We start from the raw sequence: 20,388 nt of genomic DNA on the forward strand, positions 1-20,388 counted from the left end.
TCAAGGAAACACAATGATGTCACTAGCACAACTCAGTTGTAACCTTTTTGGCCAACTCAAAAGTTGCATTTCTTTTCAAATAAAATGATACTCAGTATCCCTAATACAGACTTGAGGAATTGGGAAGAATGGATTTATCAGAGTTAAAATCAGGAACTCTAAACAGATAGCCTGGATTTGAATCCCAGTGGCACCACAATCTATGTCCCTTTAAATAATTTATATAAGCTTTTTTGACTGAACTTTACTTTTCTCCTCAGTAAAATGAGGAGGGGGGCGGGTAAGTAGTTTTCTCCTTTATAGACTTGTCATGAGCAGTAAATCAACCATGTACAGCACAGAACCTGACACCAAGTAATTACTAAGTAAATGTTAGCCATTATGCTAATGAGAGAGCACAGATTATACAAAAATAAAAATAACCTGTCATCCCACCATCCAGATAATTATTTCTTTAATATTTAAATTTGGTAAATTTGATACATTTTTCTCAACATGAATTTAAAATGTTTATCAGTCTCATGTGTTTACTAAAAGGATTACTTACACATGGGTGCAAACACAAGCCTTATCTTTGGGAAGAGCAATAAAGGTCTATAGAAGATTCTGGACTCAGTTTCTACCTACATAATGCCATAACAGTGGGAAGGCAATTGTAGATAGCCAATTGCCTCCATATTATCAACAAACATGAGCAATTCGTTAATGCTCATTGTGCTGTGCTGTGCTTAGTCACTCAGTGGTGGCCGACTCTTCACCACCCCATGGATTGTAGCCTGCCAGGCTCCTCCGTCCATGGGGATTCTCCAGACAAGAATACTGGAGGGGGTTGCTATGCCTTCCTCCAGCAGATCTTTCCAGCCCGGGGATCAAACCCAGGTCTCCTGCATTGCAGGTGGATTCTTTACCATCTGAGCCACCAGGGAAGCTGTAATACTCATTACTCCTAATCAAGGTATTTCTTGTCCATATTATGTCTGTGAGCCAGAAAAGGCAATGGCACCCCACTCCAGTACTCTTGCCTGGAAAATCCCATGGACATAGGAGCCTGGTGGGCTGCAGTCCATGGGGTCGCTAGGAGTCGGACACGACTGAGTGACTTCCCTTTCACTTTCCACTTTCATGCACTGGAGAAGGAAACGGCAACCCACTCCAGTGTTCTTGCCTGGAGAATCCCAGGGACGGGGGAGCCTGGTGGGCTGCCGACTATGGGGTCACACAGAGTCAGACACGACTGACGTGACTTAGCAGTAGCATGTCTGTGAGCAAATAGGTAACTGTGATTTGAACACTTTGATTCATACCATACTGTAGTATGAAGGGAGGTTGACAGTCACGTCTTATCTCCACACTGTATAGATGGGGGAGCTGGGGTGCAGAAAGAAAACAAAACATAAACAAAGCTACAAGTTTCCATCTCCAAGTTACCCCTGAATGTGTCCACCACTCACGTTCCCCTGTCACACTGTGGGGTTAGATTAGCCCTCTAATCTCCTTTCCAGTTAAAAAATGCCATGAATCTGTGGTCCCTGACATCTGGCCACCAAACGTCTGTGAGATAAATGTTTGACTCCTCTGTGAGCCAGTTGTTTTCTTTCACCTAGACACTGGAATACTGGCTCCTTGCCTCACAAAGGTGCATAAAGATGGGAAGAAGGAGGGCAACAGCCCCTCCAAGGGTCTTTGTGGGGTCTTTGGGGTGACAGATTAATCACATCAGAAGTTTGGCTCAGCACTCTGGGTTTAGCTTCTGATGAAGCCCGGGTCCCTCAGCCTCCTCTGAACCTTCCACATAAAACACTGACATGTCCCAACTTCATCTGGACAGCAGTGGCCTGCCAATGGAAAAACAGCTGACTAGAAGTGACTTTCCAGAAACCTAACAAAGGCATAAGACAGGGGCCATGTCTATTTTGTCTACCTGAAACAGTACTTATCAGAAATGTGATAAATTTTAAGTTGATTAGAAATTGTATCCGGCACCAAGCAACAGCAGTTTCCCAGATACTAGGCTCTTGGCCTGTCAAGTACTTTCTAAGATTTGACTTTTTAGTAGACGCAGCTTGCCACAGCAGTGAAGAACACAGGCTTCAGAAATGCACGAGAATGTTTGCATCCCAGTTACTTAGCTCGGAGTACGCATTTAATCTATCTTTGCCTCTGTTTCCTCGTCTACGATATAGAGACAAAGAAACTACTTCAAGGGACCTTGTGAAGATGAAACCAGATAGTACATATAAAGTATTCATAATACAGCATGGAATATAGTCAGCATCAATAAATGCTTGCTCTGTCATTATTAAGGCTAATTTAATCATTATACCTGGAGAAAGGCATGACAACCCACTCCAGTATTCTTGCCTGGAGAATCCCATGGACAAAGGAGCCTGATGGGTCCATAGGGTCACAAAGAGTCGGAATGACTGAAGCAACTTAGCACGCATGCATGCACGCAACCAATTCTGTGAAGGAGGTATTTCTAATACCCAGATTTTGGCTGAAGAAACTGAGATTCAAAGAGTTTAAGTGAGGCAGTGATTCCTCTAGAACTTGTTAGTGACCAGAAGACCTATGATTTAAACCTAGAAGAGAACAATTTAAGTGAATTAATAATGCTCATGTGTGGTGGTTCAGACAGTAGGCACTGGAGTCAGGAGGCTGAGTCTGAATCTTGGCTTCATCATTTTCAGTTATGTGTCCTTGAGCACTTACTAAGAATAATACATCCTGTATCCCAGGGATGTTGCCAAACTTAAATGAGATAATGCTTATTATTTGTTAGCTCAGGGACCTGCACTCAGCAGGAGCCCCATAAATGTTCTTTCATTTTTTTGGTTATGATCAGCAGTGGCCTTAGTCAACTCCACTTCCTCCAAAAGCCCACCCACACTTTAGAGTCCTCTAAGACTCTGTCTTCCTGACTTCCCTGAAAACACACTTGCTTGTGTAGTCTCGGTCCTGTGTCATCCTTCCTTCAAAATAGCTCAGCTACAGTCTCTGAAATCTCTTGATCTCTCCCCCCCATTGCCGCAATCCCAGTTTGGGTACCATCTTTCCTTCTCTCGATACTGAAGCACCCTCCTTGGTTTTCTCCGTCCTCCTTGTCTTGACCACCTCCAATCTGTTCTTCACCCTGTACTTGCAGTAGTATTGAACATGTCTTGTGTGCACGCATGTCACTTGACTCCCTAAGTCCTTCAGTGGGCTCCACTGTTCTCAGAATACTTCCAGCCTCACTCATTGTTTTTCCTCATGTCCTGCATGCTGCATATCCCCTCACCTCCAGCATGCCACGCATGCTATCCTCTTTGCCAAAAATGTTGTTCATCTTCTTTTTCCCTGGTGCACCCCTAAGTATCATTCAGATCTCCCCCTGATTTTACTTTTCCCAGTAAGCCTTTCCTAACCCTGAACTCTCAGCTTGATGGCCCTTCTAGGAGGTCCTGAATGCGTGTGTGTGCTCAGTCACTCAGTCGTGTCAGACTCTTTGAGACCCCATGGACTGTAGCCCACCAGGCTCCTCTGTCCATGGGATTCTCCAGGCCAGAATATTGGAATGGGTTACCATTTCCTCCTCCAGGGATTCTTCCCGGCTCAGGGATGGAACTCGCATCTCCTGTGTCTCCTGCATTGACAGGCAGATTCTTTCCCACTGAGCCAGCGGGGAAGCCTGTTTTATGTCATAGCACTTCCCAAATGCTTTATAATTTTCTTACTCCTTTCATGTTTCCTCTACTAGATCATAACCTCTGTGGAGACACAGCCACGTGTACTATGTCTGACTTCACTTTCACTTATCACTTTCATGCATTGGAGAAGGAAATGGCAACCCACTCCAGTGTTCTTGCCTGGAGAATCCCAGGGACGGGGGAGCCTGGTGGGCTGCTGTCTATGGGGTCACACAGAGTCGGACATGACTGAGCAACTTAGCAGCAGCAGCAGCAGCATACTGTGTCTACTACCTGTACAAGTTATATAAACAGCCCTAATGCCTAGCACAGGGCCTGGCACACAGTGGTACTGAAAAAATATTATTGAATAAATGCATGCATGAAATTGGCAAAGTCCAATAAGACAGAGGAGGCTAAGAAAATTCATCCTAAAGAAAAAAAAAAAAGAAAAGAAAATTCATCCTAGTGGCAAGAGTGAGGTTTCTTATTACTAGTTCAATGCCCTGTGAGTCAAATTGGTAGATGGGATTCCTTCAAACTTGAATAATTCATCGCAGAATAGAGATTCCATTTTTCAATGTGCCAGTATCAATGGCTACCTAAAGACCCATGTTAGACCAAATGGCATCAACCATATATTTTGAAACAGTGAAAAAAATTCATGAATATTTTTTAATAGGATTTATACACCAGATCTGTGTGAAAGTGAGGTGAAGACTGAGACATGAAGAAGTACAGATAGAGCTCAATTCTCTTTATTTCTAATCAATGTATTACTTACCCACATTATGCTGCCTGATGTACTATTAAGGAGACCATTACCCCAGACCTGGTCTCTGAAACCATATTGCTATAAAGCAGTGATTCTCATTGTGGGGGTGGATTTGGGAGAGGGGGTTGCCCTTCATGGGGATATTCAGCAGTATCTGAAAATAATTTTTTTTTTAATTGTCACAACAATCAAAAAGTTGGGGAAGGCTCGATACTGGCATCTAGTAGGTAGCGGGTGCTACTAAACCTACAACGCACAGCACAGACTTCCTCCCCCATCCTTCAGGCCCTGCACCCCCACCCTCTCTGCCTCCACCAACAAAGAATTATCCAGCCCCAAATGACAATAGTGCTGAAGCTGAGGAGCCCTGCAAAGCTTCTAAGCAGAAACAGAGAGGAACAGAAAAGTGTAAATCTCCACAGATGCAGACAGACTTGTGGGTGAAAAGCCCATTTAAAGTCATGAAGTTTGCATTAAAATCTAAAATACTCCGCAGGCCAAACAGAGCTCCTCTTGGGCTGCATGTGCAGTGAGGACTCTCTGGGGAAGTCTTGGCTGAATGAACAAGTCTTGGTCCGTGCCTCAAGAGCAACAAGTGGAACATTTTCTCCCCTGTTACCGCCTGAAAGATTTACTATTATGGCCTTTCAGAGTCAAGGGAAAACTTGAATTAAAAGTGTTTCCCAGAGAAAGCATTAAGCCTGATCACTCAAATGCCTTTTCTTGCAAAGGGTGGCCTAAAGGTCAGAAAACTGTCTCACCACCAGGTTCATGTTGCCTTAAAATCCTCTAATGTTCTCATCTGACCAAAGGGAAATAGGGCTGCTGAGTACTGGGGCGTGCGGCCAGAATGGACACTGTCGTCAGAGAAATCCTTATGAAATATGTTGTTGTTATCTTAGCATATTATTCCTTTTCCTACTGTTCATAGTTTAATTAAAGCCCAGAACTGCACAGGAGAAAAGCAGACAAGGCAATTCCTTTTGAGGAACTGGAAACGCATCCTGGATTTACACTGGAATGCTTTCTTCTTACAAAGGCTTTAAGACATTACACAGACTGAATAACTGGGTTGTTCTTTATCCAGCTTGGATAAAGGAGGTTGAAGCCCACTGTTTCCGAATGCAAGCCAGTGAGTTCACAGACCCAGCTTAGAAGCTGGAATCTTTATAGATTTAAAGCACAATTTATAATTCCATTGATTTACAGTAAATAGGGGAAAGAGTGAATTTGAGTTGTGAATATATATTAAAATTTTTACTGTGATATTATTATTTTCATGTTCATAAAGTAGCATTAAGAAATGTCTTACAATAGAATGACTAATAGACAGAAGCACTCATTATTCCTCTATAATTCCTGAGGTTCCTGTCTTCAAACTATTGCTCTAATTATTGCTGCCTATCAGAATGTTCTTACCACTCACATCTTTACAGATTCAGCTTCTCCCCTTCCTTTAAAGGCTATCTCAAATGCCACTACCTCCAGGAAGTCTTCTTGGAATCTGACTCCATGTCCCAATTAGGTATCAGAGTTTCCTGCTGCTGCTGCTGCTAAGTCGCTTCAGTCATGTCTGACTCTTTTGCACTTTACCTGTTACTGTATTGTGGCCTTTCTGTAATTTTTAATATATTTGTATTTTTCATATCTTTATGCTCTGTTTCTTATTCATCCCCCCACTTTGCCTGCCAGTGCAGGAGACATAAGAGACTTGGGTTCAATCCCTGGATCAGGAAGACGCCCTGGAGAAGGAAATAGCTACCCACTCTAGTATTCTTGCCTGGAGAATCCCACAGACAGCCTGGCAGGCACATTCCATGGGGTCACAGAGTCTAACATGACTCATGCAGCTTAGCACGCACACACTTCTACAGTCTTTGGCACTATGTCTTAGAAATAGTAAACCTTCGGTGCATATTGGCTCTCTGGGGTCAGTGATAGGTAGATGCACAGATTTGGTTAGATGCCCCGACATGATCATGCTAGTCATTAGCGAACCCTTTCTTTTAAATAGGTCAGAAGTAAACTTGACTACTGCTGTTGCTGCTGTTAAGTCACTTCAGTCATGTCCAACTCCATGCGACCCCATGGACAGCAGCCCACCAGGCTCCGCCATCCCTGGGATTCTCCAGGCAAGAACACTGGAGTGGGTTGCCATTTCCTTCTCCAGTGCATGAAAGTGAAAAGTGAAAGTGAAGTCGCTCAGTCATGTCTGACTCTTCATGACCCCGTGCACTGCAGCCCACCAGGCTCCTCTGTCCATGGGATTTTCCAGGCAAGAGTACTGGAGTGGGGTGCCGTTGCCTTCTCCGAGTAAACTTGACTAGCCCTGATCAAATGTTCACAAGTTCCAAATAAGCAGACACAGAAGTTTAGTCTGATTCTAGGTGTTCTGTCCTACATCAGACCACACAGGAGAGAAATGTCAAGATCATAGAGTCCAGGTAGCAGCATGGCACCAACACAGCATGGGGGTAGGAGTGAAAAGTCTGCACTGGAATCTTAATTCTTCTACCTGCTTGTACTTGGCAAATTGCTTAGCATCTCTGTGCAAATTTCCTCGTGTGTAAACAGATAAAAACATTTACTTTATTGTAATTTTTAAGATTGAATGAGATCTTCTAGGTATAGTGGTTAGCAGAGTGGCTGAACCTAGTAAGAACTCAGATTTGGTGGTTTTGTAATTACGATTCTTATCCTCATCTATTAAAATCAAGTCATGTTTCTGTGGTTTAGAATTTATATATGGGCTTTCCTGGTGGCTTAGTGGTAAAGAATCCTCCTGCAGTGCAGGAGATGTGGGTTGGATCCCTGGGTTAGGAAGATCCCCTAGAGGAGGAGATGACAGTCATGGCAATCCTCTCCAGTATTCTTGCCTGGGAAATTCCATGGACAGAGGAGCCTGGTGGGCTACAGTCCATGAGATCACAAAAGAATCGGACACAACGGAGTGGCTGAACACACATGCATATGTGCATATGTGTGTGTGTATATATATATATAGAGAGAGTGCGTGTGTGCGAGCAATCGAGAGAGAGCACATATCTTTATATATCTTTATTTCATGCACCTATCCATCAATGACCCCCAAACAATGCCAAGGACTATGGTGGTGGTGGGGTGGGGGTGATGGATAAGGCACAGAGTGTAAAGTTGAGTAGGGAGGTAAGAAATAAACAAGCTGGCTACTTGCTCCAATGTCTCTTGATAAATTGGGAGAAGTTACTTATCTATTTTTGTAGGTACTGTAAGAATTAAAATAAAAAATTTAGTGGGAAATGTGCTTGGTTTTATTATGCTTTTCATTCTACAGTCTTTTCAATGAGAGCCAAAATCTTCTGTTCTAACTGACTACATTTCGTCTCTCTCTTTGCTGCACGCTAGCAGCTGCTCTAAATTGAGCCCGTCCTCCATCTCCGGAATCCTCTTTAGTCTTATCTGTGGTTGCCCACCTCTCACTTGCTTTAGTCATTTGCCAAGACAGCTGGCTCAGCAAACGATCCAGACTGCCAATCAGAAAAGTGGATCAGCTCTCCACTGACTTCTCAGCTAGGTCTGGGGGGGATGCCACAATGATGGAGAGAGCACACCCTGTGTCCCCACCAAACTTATAGTAATGCAGTGAGTCAAACACTATATAATTTATTACTCTATTTTTTGGAGCATATATTGTATTTTTATTTATTTATTTTAATTGTCATATAGTTGATTTTGTTTCTTAAATCAAATACTTCAACCATTAAATTAGAAGAACAAATTGCTCTGAAGGTAAACTGGAGGCTTCAGAGGGGAAGAGAGGACCAAAACCCTTCTTGGCCAGCACCTTGTCTTTCAGTCTCGGCTGAAAATGTCACCTCCTCAGAGAAGCCTTCCATGACCATTCAAGCAAATCAGCCACTCTACTGTATCCCCCAATTTATTTTACACAGTCTGCATTTTAAAAAATGAAGTATAATTGGCAAATAACATTAAATGTAGGTGTATGTATTAATACTTCTGTTCAGTTCAGTTCAGTCGCTCAGTTGTGTCCAGCTCTTTGCAACCCCATGAACTGTAGCACGCCAGGCTTCCCTGTCTGTCACCAACTCCTGGAGTCTGCTCAAACGTATGTTCATTGAGTTGGTGATGCCATCCAACCATCTCATCCTCTGTTGTCCCCTTTTCCTCCTGCCCTCAATCTTTCCCAGCATCAGGGACTTTTCAAATGAGTCAGCTCTTCACAACAGGTGGCCAAAGTATTGGAGTCTCAGTTTCAACATCAGTCTTTTCAATGAATATTCAGGACTGATTTCCTTTAGGATGGACTTGTTGGATATCCATGCAGTCCAAGAGACTCTCAAGAGTTTTCTCCAACACCACAGTTCAAAAGCATCAATCCTTTGGCGCTCAGCTTTCTTTATAGTCCAACTCTCACATCTGTACATGACTCCTCGAAAAACCATAGCTTTGACCAGACGGACCTCTGTTAGCAAAATAATGTCTCTGCTTTTGAATATGCTGTCTAGGTTGGTCATAACTTTTCTTTCAAGGAGTAAGCGTCTTAATTTCATGGCTGCAATCACCATCTGCAGTGATTTTGGAACCCCCAAAAATAAAGTCAGCCACTGTTTCCACTGTTTCCCCATCTATTTGCCATGAAGTGATGGAACCAGATGCCATAACCTTAGTTTTCTGAATGTTGAGCTTTAAGCCAACTTTTTCACTCACCTCTTTCACTTTCATCAAGAGGCTTTTTAGTTCCTCTTCACTTTCTGCCATAAGGGTGGTGTCATCAGCATATCTGAGATTATGATATTTCTACCGGGAATCTTGATTCCAGCTCGTGCTTCCTCCAGCCCAGTGTTTCTCATGATGTACTCTGCATATAAGTTAAATAAGCAGGGTGACAATATACAGCCTTGACGTACTCCTTTTCCTATTTGGAACAAGTCTGTTGTTCCATGTCCAATTCTAACCGTTGGTTCCTGACCTGCATACAGATTTCTCAAGAGGCAGGTCAGGTGGTCTGGTATTCCCATCTCTTGAAGAATTTTCCACAGTTTGTGGTGATCCACGAAGTCAAAGGCTTTGGCATAGTCAATAAAGCAGAAATAGATGTTTTTCTGGAACTATCTTGGCTTTTTGATGATCCAACAGATGTTGGAATTTGATCTCTGGTTCCTCTGCCTTTCCTAAATCCAGCTTGAACATTTGGAAGTTCATGGTTCACGTATTGTTGAAGCCTGGTTTGGAGAATTTTGAGCATTACTTTACTAGCGTGTGAGATGAGTGTAATTGTGCAGTAGTTTGAGCATTCTTTGGTGTTGCCTTTTTTTGGGACTGGAATGAAAACGGACGTTTTCCAGTCCTGTGGCCACTGCTGGTTTTCCAAATTTGCTGGCATATTGAGTGCAGCACTTTCACAGCATCATCTTTCAGGATTTGAAATAGCTCAACTGGAATTCCATCGCCTCCACTAGCTTTGTTCGTAGTGATGCTTCCTAAGGCCCACTTGACTTCACATTCCAGGATGTCTGGCTCTAGGTGAGTGATCACACCATCATGATTATCTGAGTCGTAAGGATTTTTTTTGTATATTTCTTCTGTGTATTCTTGCCACCTCTTCTTAATATCTTCTGCTTCTGTTAGATCCATACCATTTCTGTCCTTTATTGAGCCCATCTTTGCATGAAATGTTCCCTTAGTATTTCTAAGTTTCTTGAAGAGATCTCTAGTCTTTCCCATTCTATTGTTTTCCTCTATTGCTTTGCGCTGATCACTGAGGAAGGCTTTCTTATCTCTCTTTGCTATTCTTCGGAACTCTGCTCTCTTAGTTACTTTCAAATATGCAATAGTTTTATTAACTATAGTCACCATACTTTGCTTCTTTATGACTTACTTATTTTTTAACTAGAATTCTGTGCTTTTGATCTCTTTCAACTCATTTTGCCTCACCCTGCCTCTGGGAGTGGGGATTTTTTGCTGGTGTTTTTTAGATTCCACATATAAGTGAGACCATGGTCCTTATCTTTTCCTGTATGACTTAGTTCACTTAGCGTAATGCTATCAAGTTCCATGCAAGTAGTCACAAATGGCACGATATCCTTCTTTTTAGCGATGAATAATATTCCATTGAGTGTGTGTGTATGTGTGTATATGTGTGCATGTGTGTGTGAGTGTGTGTATTTACAAAACACATCTTCTTTATCCACTCATCTGCCAGTGGACACTTATGTTGTCTCGACATCTCGGCTATTGTAAATAGTGCTGCAGTGAACATGGGGGTGTGTATGTCTTTTTGAGTTAGCGGTTTCATTTTCTTTGGATAAATACCTAGAAGTGGAATTGCTGGATCACTATTCTTCTTTTCACCGTCTGAAATAACCCTGTTGATATAATGTTTACTTGTTTATTGTCTTTCTCCTTCGAAAATATAAACTCAATGAGCTAAACCTTAATACATTATTCACTGCTGCATCTTCAACATTTAGAGGTGTGCCTAGAATTTAATAGCTGCTAAAAATATTACCTTGTATCAGTGGATGAATGAACTAACCAAAAAGAGGTTCCTCTGCCTTGCAGATCAGAATGTACCAGGTTATAAAATTCAGGCACTGACTGGAGAGAGTAGGGAGGATGATGGCAGTTATGTCAGAATTCCCCATGTTTGGTTCAACTCAATTCAGTCCTGCACATATTTCTTGAATTCCTATTATGGGCCAGGCAGTGAACTTCATAGTCAGGATTCAGCAAAGAAAAATCAAAGTCCTACCCTCCTCTCACTTAGAGCCTGGCAAGGGAGATAGACACTTCATAGCAATTATAGAAGTAGTTGAATAGCTTTTACTTTGGACCAGGTAGAATTCTAAGCACTTTCATGAGTTACCTCATTTAATCCTCACCATAGCTCTTTATGTTAGGAGCAATGATGATACCCAAAGAAGAAAGCAGGTATTTTTATCTGTCTACTGACTTCTTAGCACCATGTACAATGCCTGGCATATATAGATGCTGGACAAATAGGATCAGTAATACATGTGTGTTTTTAAAGGGGAGGATGGTATTTGAGAGCCAGTAGCAAATGGACTTAACCCTGTCTGAGGCATTAAGAAACCTCTCTCTGATGTGATGTTTAAGGACTTGATGAATGAATAGGAATTTGTTCTGCTTTGACTTGAGAGTAAAAACCTGGGCAAACTTAGCCTGACTGATCTTAAATAAGCTAATTTCCTCTCTTACCTAGCCCTGCCCAGAATTTAATTTTCTTAGCAAAATGAAAGACCATGATAATGCAACTTTCCCAAAGGAGGTTGTAAAAACATGCTAAAAGAGACTGATCAGGGTAGCTTTCCCATAGGAGTTGGGCTTCAGTGAGAGAAGGCGACAGAACTGGCACTGATGGGAATAGATTGCTTAGAGACCCTGAGCTCCACTGACCCCAAGGCAAAATTTCCAGATGGGACTTTGCAGGACAAAGTTGCTTGTTGAGCTCCCATGAGTTCAGTTTAAAGCGAGCTTGGAACAGCCTGATCCATAGTACAGCACTCAACAGTCTCCCAATTAATTACTTTTTTTTTTTTTTTTTGGCCATTTGATGTCGGAACCTGGCATTTGGAAGTCATCTGGGGCATTTGTTGTCCCTGGGCCAGACTCCAGGCTCTTCTCACATGGCACCTAAAATGGGTCACCTTTATCTTTCCCTCCTCCTAGGCTTCTCATTTCCCTTTCTCTCTGCTCATGGGCCCTCCCTTCAGGCACCTCTGCCACTGCCTTGGAGCCTCCCTTTGCCATAGAAAGATTCCATCCTCTCCTGGCAGCTGTGCTCTGATCTGTGATGACATGAGGCACATCAGAGTCTAGTTGAACTTATGGAATAAATGACTGCTAACTCTTTATTTTCTGGGTTTCCAGTAAGATCATTTCCTTTTAATGGGAACCTTTCATAAATAATACCTAATGCAAATTATGGACCTCTTTATGGGAAAATACCATATTATCATCATTCCTCATACTAGGTTGCTGACCACACTTGGACAAAATATCAGAGATGGAAGCCAGTCTGTCCTTTGCCAGTGGACTAGACACTCAGAATGTAAAGATCAACATGGTAGGTTGACCAAAACTGCCTGGCACTGGGTGGCCTTGGATGACCCTGGATAAACATATGTGGCTCTAGGTGACTCTAGGTGGCACTGGGTGATCTTGAGTGATGTGAGGTGACCCTGGGAGATTCTGGGTGAACTTGAGTGGCCTGGGTGATCCTGAATGACCTTGAAGAAAAGCATGGATCTTTAACATTGACCTTTGGGGCTCCATAATCCCAAATAAACTTTTCAGAACCTCTACCTGCTGTCACCTCTATATGCTGTATATGATAGTTTATTAGTTCTTTTTTCTGGAAAACATACTCCATTAGAGCAAGGATGATGTCTTATATCCTGTATCCCCATCACTCAGTCTGATGGCTGATATAAAGTCGAGTAGAACTAATTGTTGGGCAAAAGTGATATGACAAATAATTTATGAGAATGATGTTTGAAAAACTTGCGCTGTTACCCTGACCCTTCAAGTCAAAGCATGAAATGAAATACCTTACTCCAGAGGTTCTCAAATTTTAAGAATCACATGGACTGCTAAATACTCCTTGCCTATCCTTAGAGAGTCTGAATCAATAGGCTTGAGAGCTACTGTGATCTTCACAAGACCATCAAGTGATTGTGATGCAGAAACACTGGATCTCCTGGTTTGGCGGGGCATGGGATCAGGGTCTGTTTGTCTTTGGATAAATTATTATATCCTCTCAGCCTGTTTTTTCTTCCATAAAATGGAGTTGTTCAGAGAATCAAAGAAAGAAAGACACAAAAGCACATTGAGTAGTTCGAACAGTGCAGTACAAACCACTCACCTGGGAATCACCTATCCGAGGAAATTTCAAATCTGGTTTTCCTGTTCCTTGCCCATTCTGCAGATGGGTAGGTAGGGTCCATAGGCCTGGCACTAAATCAGTCATTTTAAACTGGGACTGGAGAAGACATTTATAGCTGAGGTTATGAGGTACTGACTGGTTGCGAGCGCCTTGTGTCCAGTGAATGTTCATTCTTTACTTAGTTCTTTAAGGATAATTATGGGCAGCACCGTCAGTGAGTATTTTTTCACCCAGGAAGTACTTATTGAAGGTCTACCAGTGACTCTGAAGGTATTTACTAAATGCCTACTGTGTATACCTAAGACTGAAATATGCAAAGTTGAAGCATGTCTCTTCATGCATTCCATAATCTCTTTTCTTAAATAATATATTCCAGCTTTATGATGGACTCAAATTCACTTCATTTGTGGAGGGAACTCCACAAAAATTATAAAATATCTTTCAGAAGCTTTCTCCCATATATGTGGATCATTCACTCATTCATTAGCTTATTCATTCAACTAATACTGATTGAGTACCTACTTCATTCAGGCAATGGGTGAGGCACTAAGAGTACAAAGATGAATTAGACATTGATATCTCCCCTGAGAAGTTTACAGTTTCATTGTTTAGATAAGATAGGTAAGTAAATGCCATAAGATACTGTGATTAAGGGCTGATATTACTGTTATAGACAATAGCAATTAAACTTATGAAGCACTTACAAAATTCTAGGCACTGTGTTTAACCCTTCTATAAGCCTTCCTATTTAGCCCTCATGCTATCCTGTAACATTCTATTATTATTCTATTACTATCCTTATTAGCTCTGTAATGAGACTTGCTATTGTTGTTGTTTAGTTGCTCAGTCGTGTCTGACTCCTTGTGACTCCATGGACTACAGTACACCAGGCTTCCCTGTCCCTCTCTATCTCCCACAGTTTGCTCAAACTCATGTCCATTGAGTCAATGATGCCATCCAACCATCTCATCCTGTGTCACCCCCTTCTCCTCCTGCCCTTAATCTTTCCCAGCAACAGGGTCCATTCCAATGAGTCAGCTCTTCACATCAGGTGGCCAAAGTACTGGAGCTTCAGCTTCAGTATCAGTCCTTCCAATGAATATTCAGGGTTAATTTCCATCAGGATTGACTGGTTGGATCTCCTTGCCATCTAAGAGACTCTCAAGAGTCTTAGAGATGTTAAGTATGTTGCCCAGGATCACATAGTAAGTCAATATAAAAGACTGGCTTAAACCCAAGTGGTGTAATGGCAGCACCACTCTCTTAACCACACCCACTCTTTCATTACTCTAACAGTGTGTGTGGCCGTAGGAGCTCAGAGAAAGCTGGCGAGAACAGTAAGAACAGCCTTGGCAGTGACAGTTTGGCAAGTGTCTATAATAAACAGGGTGCATCACATGCTTATCATCTCCTTTCATTCAAGAAAGTGGGAGGAAAACCTTGTTGTTCCCATTTTATAGACGCAAAAACTGAGGCTAACAAGTGTTAAAGCTGTGTTTATATCTTCCCAGCCAATAAGTGATTGCACTGGGATTCAAACTCAGGTCAGGTTGGTCCCAAAGCCTCCTTCCATTTGACTCATTACTGATCAGGGATTAGATGTTCTGTATTTATCAGGAAGACACCTTCAGATTTGCTCATCTGTTGTGGGTTTGAGATTATCTACACAACTAATCCATACCATTTAGGCATTGTCTAAACAGCACCTTATTTGGGATGGCCCAACCTTGCCAGGTCTCTAGGTCTAAGAAGTGATGGATAACATGATTATCAAAGAGTTAATGTTCCATCCCCAGCAGTAGTTTGTCATCATGTTGCAGTGGTCCAGAAACCAGGGGGAGAGCATGTTGGTGGAAGAGCGAACTTACGTCCTGGCCTGCACTGACTCTGTAATTACTTACAGCTCTAAGTCTTTGCTCTTGTGGGCAGACCAGCACATTTCTCCAATGCTAAATTAAGTATTTTCATACAGAGGAGAGCCCATAAAGGCTCAAAAATTATCCTATCAGATTTCAAGGCAAACTTTTATATTAAATCTTATTTTTAAAATTTTCACTCAGGGGAATACTGGTTTTCCTTTATGGGCCATTTAAATCATTTCCTGTGCCTCTGAATTCAGCACAGAAAATATTCCCCTGTTTCTCTTAATCCTACTCAATAGTGTATTTGACGGAACTTATAAATCCCAAACTGATGATGTCTTGTGCTTACCTTCCAGCAGTAAGATTTCCAAAATTATTACTATTTCCTGGGTCGTAACCAAACCAACTCCCAAATCTAAATCATTTGTATTTGGCAATTGTTCCTTTCCTTTAATATTCTCTCTCTGTCTCTGCAATCTCAGTGAGAGTTTTGGTAAAGTTGTGTAATCCTTGCATCAACTTTCTCGTTCCAGATTTTCATATGCCATCAGAGCACACGGGTTGGTGAAAGGCCATTTCCCCTGGGTTTAGCCTCTATTCTTGTGTTGTGGCTTTAAATTTGTACAGCAAATAACTCAGAACCAAGTTACTGCCTGGCGTGAGTGCTGGCAGGAAAAAACAGCCGTAGTGGAGCACAGAATCTGTCTGTGTTAGCCCTCTGTCACCAACTACTCAACCCAGCTTTTGGCTTCACCTAAATGATAAATGGTCCTATTGTCTGGGTTTCGTATTAAAAAAACTAGAACTCAATCTAGATTAAGCAAGGACAGAGACCCATTTCATTGCAATGTACTTTAATATTCCTGAGACCCATGGCTTTACGGGTGGTTCCTTTTAACAGTCATCTCTCTCCAGGGCGGAACACTATGCTGTCTTTGTTTCATCTGATCTTTCAGCTAAATAAGAGATGGTCACTTATCCTCACGCCTCCCATATCCTGCTGGATTTCTCTTGCTAAGAGAAACTGACCACACGGGAAAAGAGAGAGATTTCAGGCAGGGCATTTCAGCGTGTGTTTACAGGCAAGACTGACTTACTCAGCAAATCCTGCTTGGAGGAGCTGCAGCCAATGAAGAGGCTATATCGTGGCTTGCTTAGGGGCTTCTGAGTTTGAGCTGCATGCAGAAATGTAAGGCAGTGCTCCCTGGCGCTGATGGCAACATGGGACCCAGCTTCAGTTATTCCTCAGGCTCCCCAGCTCTGCAACACGGGGAGAGAGCCTCCATAAACATGTGGGTGATGTAGCCAGCTTTAAAGGCCGAGAGAATCCTGATGGATTCAGGAGACTGTTTTTTTATTTAGATTTTTTTTCTTTTGCCTTCTTTTTTGGAAGATGAAATGCTTCTCTCGTTACCTGCCTTACATCTTCAGACCTCCGAACACCATCCTCTCTTCCAGCTGCCACACGGAAGGTACAGACCAGAGAGGGAGAGTGTCTGGGTGGGTGGGAAAAAGTGGGCTGGTGTCTGACTTCCCACAGGCTCTACCGAGACTGCCTTCTGCAGCTCCTAGAAGACTCTCGTGCCTGGCAAGAGCGTCTACCTCACAGACTCAGATCTGCTTCTAAAATCAGTCTGTTTTCTATGAGGAAAGTCTTTTCTGAAGAGCAGGATAACAATTGCAAAGGTGGTCTCAGCACTGATGCAGCTGAGTAGAAAATAATTTAGAAATGTTTTGCCAATTCTCCTTGTTCTCTTTCACATGCAAACAAGTAACTGGAACTAACGTTAAGGGGAAAACAAATTGCTGTAGGTGCCGCCACATACATTTATTCAAGCTCTCTTGTTTTGTCACTGTCCTTTTAATAACTTGGTGTATGCCCAAGAAAGCAATTAGCAAAATAGAATGGGCTTATTACTGTATGACGGTGGAGCATCGGTTGGTTGTTGGGTTGATTTGCTCAGAGTCTGTACTTGGGGTCAGGGCAGGAAGATCACAGCCGAGTTTCAGTGCTTGCTGGCAATGTGGTCTGTGGGGTCCTAAGTTGATGCCTTAAGGCAAGGGTGAGCTGAGTCTTGTACAAACAGTTCCTGGTCCTTTGGGGGACCTTCTCTGCACCCTCTAACCTAGCGTGCTATGCCTACGTGAGGGGGACTTTCTACATGCACGTGTGCAATGCCTTGTAAACATACTGGCCATTCCCGTCAACTAAGCACTGCAGCTTTCAACATTTCTAGAGTCAGTAGCTGGTCTTGCATCTTCTCTGTGTGATTTGCCTGTTTCTTTTGATCTGATACATCCTAGGAAAAGAGCAATTTCAAGAAAAGTCAGTGTTTTCAGCTGTTTTCAGCTGTAGGTGTTGTCCTACAAGCAGTCCTTGATAGAGGGTTAAGGTTGGTGAGGAACAACTCTGCCTCAGGTCTAGACACACTCTTCTGGAAGTGAGCTGGTGAGCAGCCTGTTCTGAAAACCCATCCTCGTTTCTCATCCTCACAGGAAGAGCCTTGGACTAGGGGCTGTGTATTTAAAATAAGAGAAGTGTGTATTATATACCATAAAGATGCTTTTTAATCAGTATTCTCAGGAAATGGGAGTAGAAGTTTGGAACTGAAATTGAGGGTAGTATTTTCCATAGGCATTGATAATTCATAGATTTTTGGTTTTAATTTGGATATTTACTTTAAAATGTTATTGGTGGCTAAAGGAGATGGCTCACTAAGAAGTCTTTCTTCCCTCATAGAAAGGTAGCAAGTCCCTATATATACTAGGGATAGACAAAGAGTAGCGTGGATAGAAATCTCCATGAGGGGAACTTTCCAAACACAGAAGACTTAAACTCATATAGGAAGCTGCCTCAGTGATTTCTGATTGGTGCCCTGCCTCTCCTCCCAGCTTAAACTTTGAGAACTCCAACACTTTGTCTATTCAGTTGCTGTTTTGTTTATGAATCAGACTAAAGACCGTACCTTGGGCAGACAGACCACCACCACCATGAGAACTTTCTTGAACTGTTTTTTGTATCAAATTTAACTGATTAATTCCATCCAAATGGAAACCTCATTTTATTCATGTCAAAGCAAACAATCTCTGAATCACCAGCTATCATCAGATTTAAGTGTGTGTGTGGGGGTGGGGAGAAAGACTATAAATTTCTTGTAAACCTATTAAAGATGATGGTCAAAGGGAATAGCCTCTGCCAAACATTAAAATCATGGATAAGGCTCTGGGGCAGAGTAGAAAAGGCAGGAGTTAAATATCAAGAGGCCAAAGCCAAGTCCCTTAATTGCTTTATGCCCAGTTTCATCTCTAGAATGGAAATAAAGAGACCCACTTCCAGGATATTGGACTTGCCAGGTAGATCAGTGGTAAAGAATCCACCTGCCAATTCAGGAGACATGGGTTCAATCCCTGGATTGGTAAGATCCCCTGGAGAAAGAAATGGCAACCCGCTCCAATATTCTCATCTTAGCAATCCCATGGACAGAGGAGCCTGGCAGGCTGTAGTCCCCAGGGTTGCAAGAGTTGGACACAACTTAGCGACTAAACAACAACAGCTACCAGGATGTTAAAAATTAAGTGTGATAATTAAAGTTCTTCATAAAACTTACTACATTATAAATGCCCTCCATTTTTTAGTCCTACACCCTATGTGCCATCTTAGATATTCAAGTCTCTGTTATACTCTCTTAAGCAATAAAGTGGTTTCCCCCAAAGCATCATAGTGTCACTAGAAACTTGTTACACTTATTTAGAGTTTGAGGAGAAAAAGATGTCAGAATGAATCTGAGTTTATGTTTCTACATTGTTAGCAATCCTGTTACTCTATAGTCTATTATGACTGGGAACATTTATTTAATTGAAAAAGACAGTAATGATTAACTTGTGTCTATCCCTGTGAAAGTCAAATAAATCCACACGGTCCAGACAATCCCCTTAAGAGTAATTCTAGAACAACGTTAAGAGCATTAACAATTCCTGGGCTGCTTCAGGGATGGAACCATCCTACTGAGACGACTAGTATCATCCTCCCAGCTTTGCCTTGACTTTGTTCTCTCAACATAGGAATATCCCAGGCACTGAATCCTAGCTCTACCACTTGCCAACTGGATGATGTTGGGTAGTTCCTTTACCTCTCTTAGCCTGTTGTTTAGTTGCTAAGACATGTCTGGCTCTTTTGCAACCCCATGGACTGCAGCCTGCCAAGCTTCTCTGTCCATGGGATTTCCCAGGCAACAATACTGGAGTGGGTTGCCATTTCCTTCTCCAGGGGATCTTCCCGACCCAGGGATCAAGCCTGCATCTCCTGTGTTGGCAGGCAGGTTCTTTACCACTGAGGCCCCAGGAAGGGCTTTCTCTTATCCTAAGTTCCCTCGTTTGTAAAACATGCAAAGAAATACATTCAGAATGCCATACACAGTGTGATGATAATGGTAACCAGCCTGGACTTCTGTTTACTGCATCCAAGGCATTACCTAAACACATTATATATAGCAACACATTGTAGATAGGGTAAATCTATAATATGTAGTCAATAAATATTAGTTCCTTTTTCCTTCACTTTCTCATTCTCATCCCTCAAGTCTGTTTCTTCATCCATCATATAGAGAGTTGGTCCATATATTGCAGTCAAAATTCTTTTTTGAAACATGATTCCACCCCACCACCTCAAACACAGACACACTTGCACTTAACCTGTCGATGACCTCCCCAGGCCTTTAGGTCCTGCATATTCTGACTCCTGCCTGACTTTCCTGAGTGACCCCAAACATGCCTTCTTGTCGGCTCTCCAGCCATAAGCTGTCTGTCTCCATATTCTCCCTCTGACCACAGATTTGGGGGATGGTTCTCTCTCCCCTCTGCCCCATTCTTTAATTCAAGCTGTCGATTCTCAACTGAAGCTGAGAAGCCATCCTTGACCCTCAGCTGATCTTCGCTCTTTTTTAAAGAATGTATTTACTTATTTGGCTCTGCTGGGTGTTAGTGGCAGCATGTGGGATCTCTGTTGTGGTAGGCAAACTCTTAGTTACAGTGTGCGGGATCTAGTTCCCTGACCAGGGACTGTACCCAGGCCCCCTGCATTGGGAGTGCGGAGTCTTAGCCACTGGACCGCCAGAGAAGTCTCTGATCATAGCTCTTAAAGAACTGGGTTTCTTTCCTTCAGAGCACCTATCCTAGCTT

The 20,388-nt window shown here is 42.4% G+C and overlaps 1 protein-coding gene across 11 annotated transcripts in view; it reads left to right on the forward strand.

Moving 5' to 3' along the window:
- PPP2R2B (protein phosphatase 2 regulatory subunit Bbeta) overlaps positions 1 to 20,388 on the forward strand; it is a 704,283-nt gene that overhangs the window by 208,460 nt on the left and 475,435 nt on the right. The window contains exon 1 of one of the 11 annotated variants that reach the window (XM_044947514.2): positions 16,136 to 16,682. The exons of 6 other annotated variants lie outside the window; for them this stretch is intronic. In XM_044947514.2, the coding sequence (XP_044803449.1) occupies positions 16,609 to 16,682 (74 nt within the window). In that variant the 5' untranslated portion in view covers positions 16,136 to 16,608. Of the gene's footprint in view, positions 1 to 16,135; positions 16,683 to 20,388 lie in introns of those variants that run through there. 4 more of the 11 variants (XM_044947513.2, XM_025292487.2, XM_025292490.3 and 1 more) reach the window with 4 other exon arrangements.

Source organism: Bubalus bubalis, chromosome 9, assembly GCF_019923935.1.
Source record: "Bubalus bubalis isolate 160015118507 breed Murrah chromosome 9, NDDB_SH_1, whole genome shotgun sequence".
In the NCBI taxonomy this organism is placed as follows: domain Eukaryota; kingdom Metazoa; phylum Chordata; class Mammalia; order Artiodactyla; family Bovidae; genus Bubalus; species Bubalus bubalis.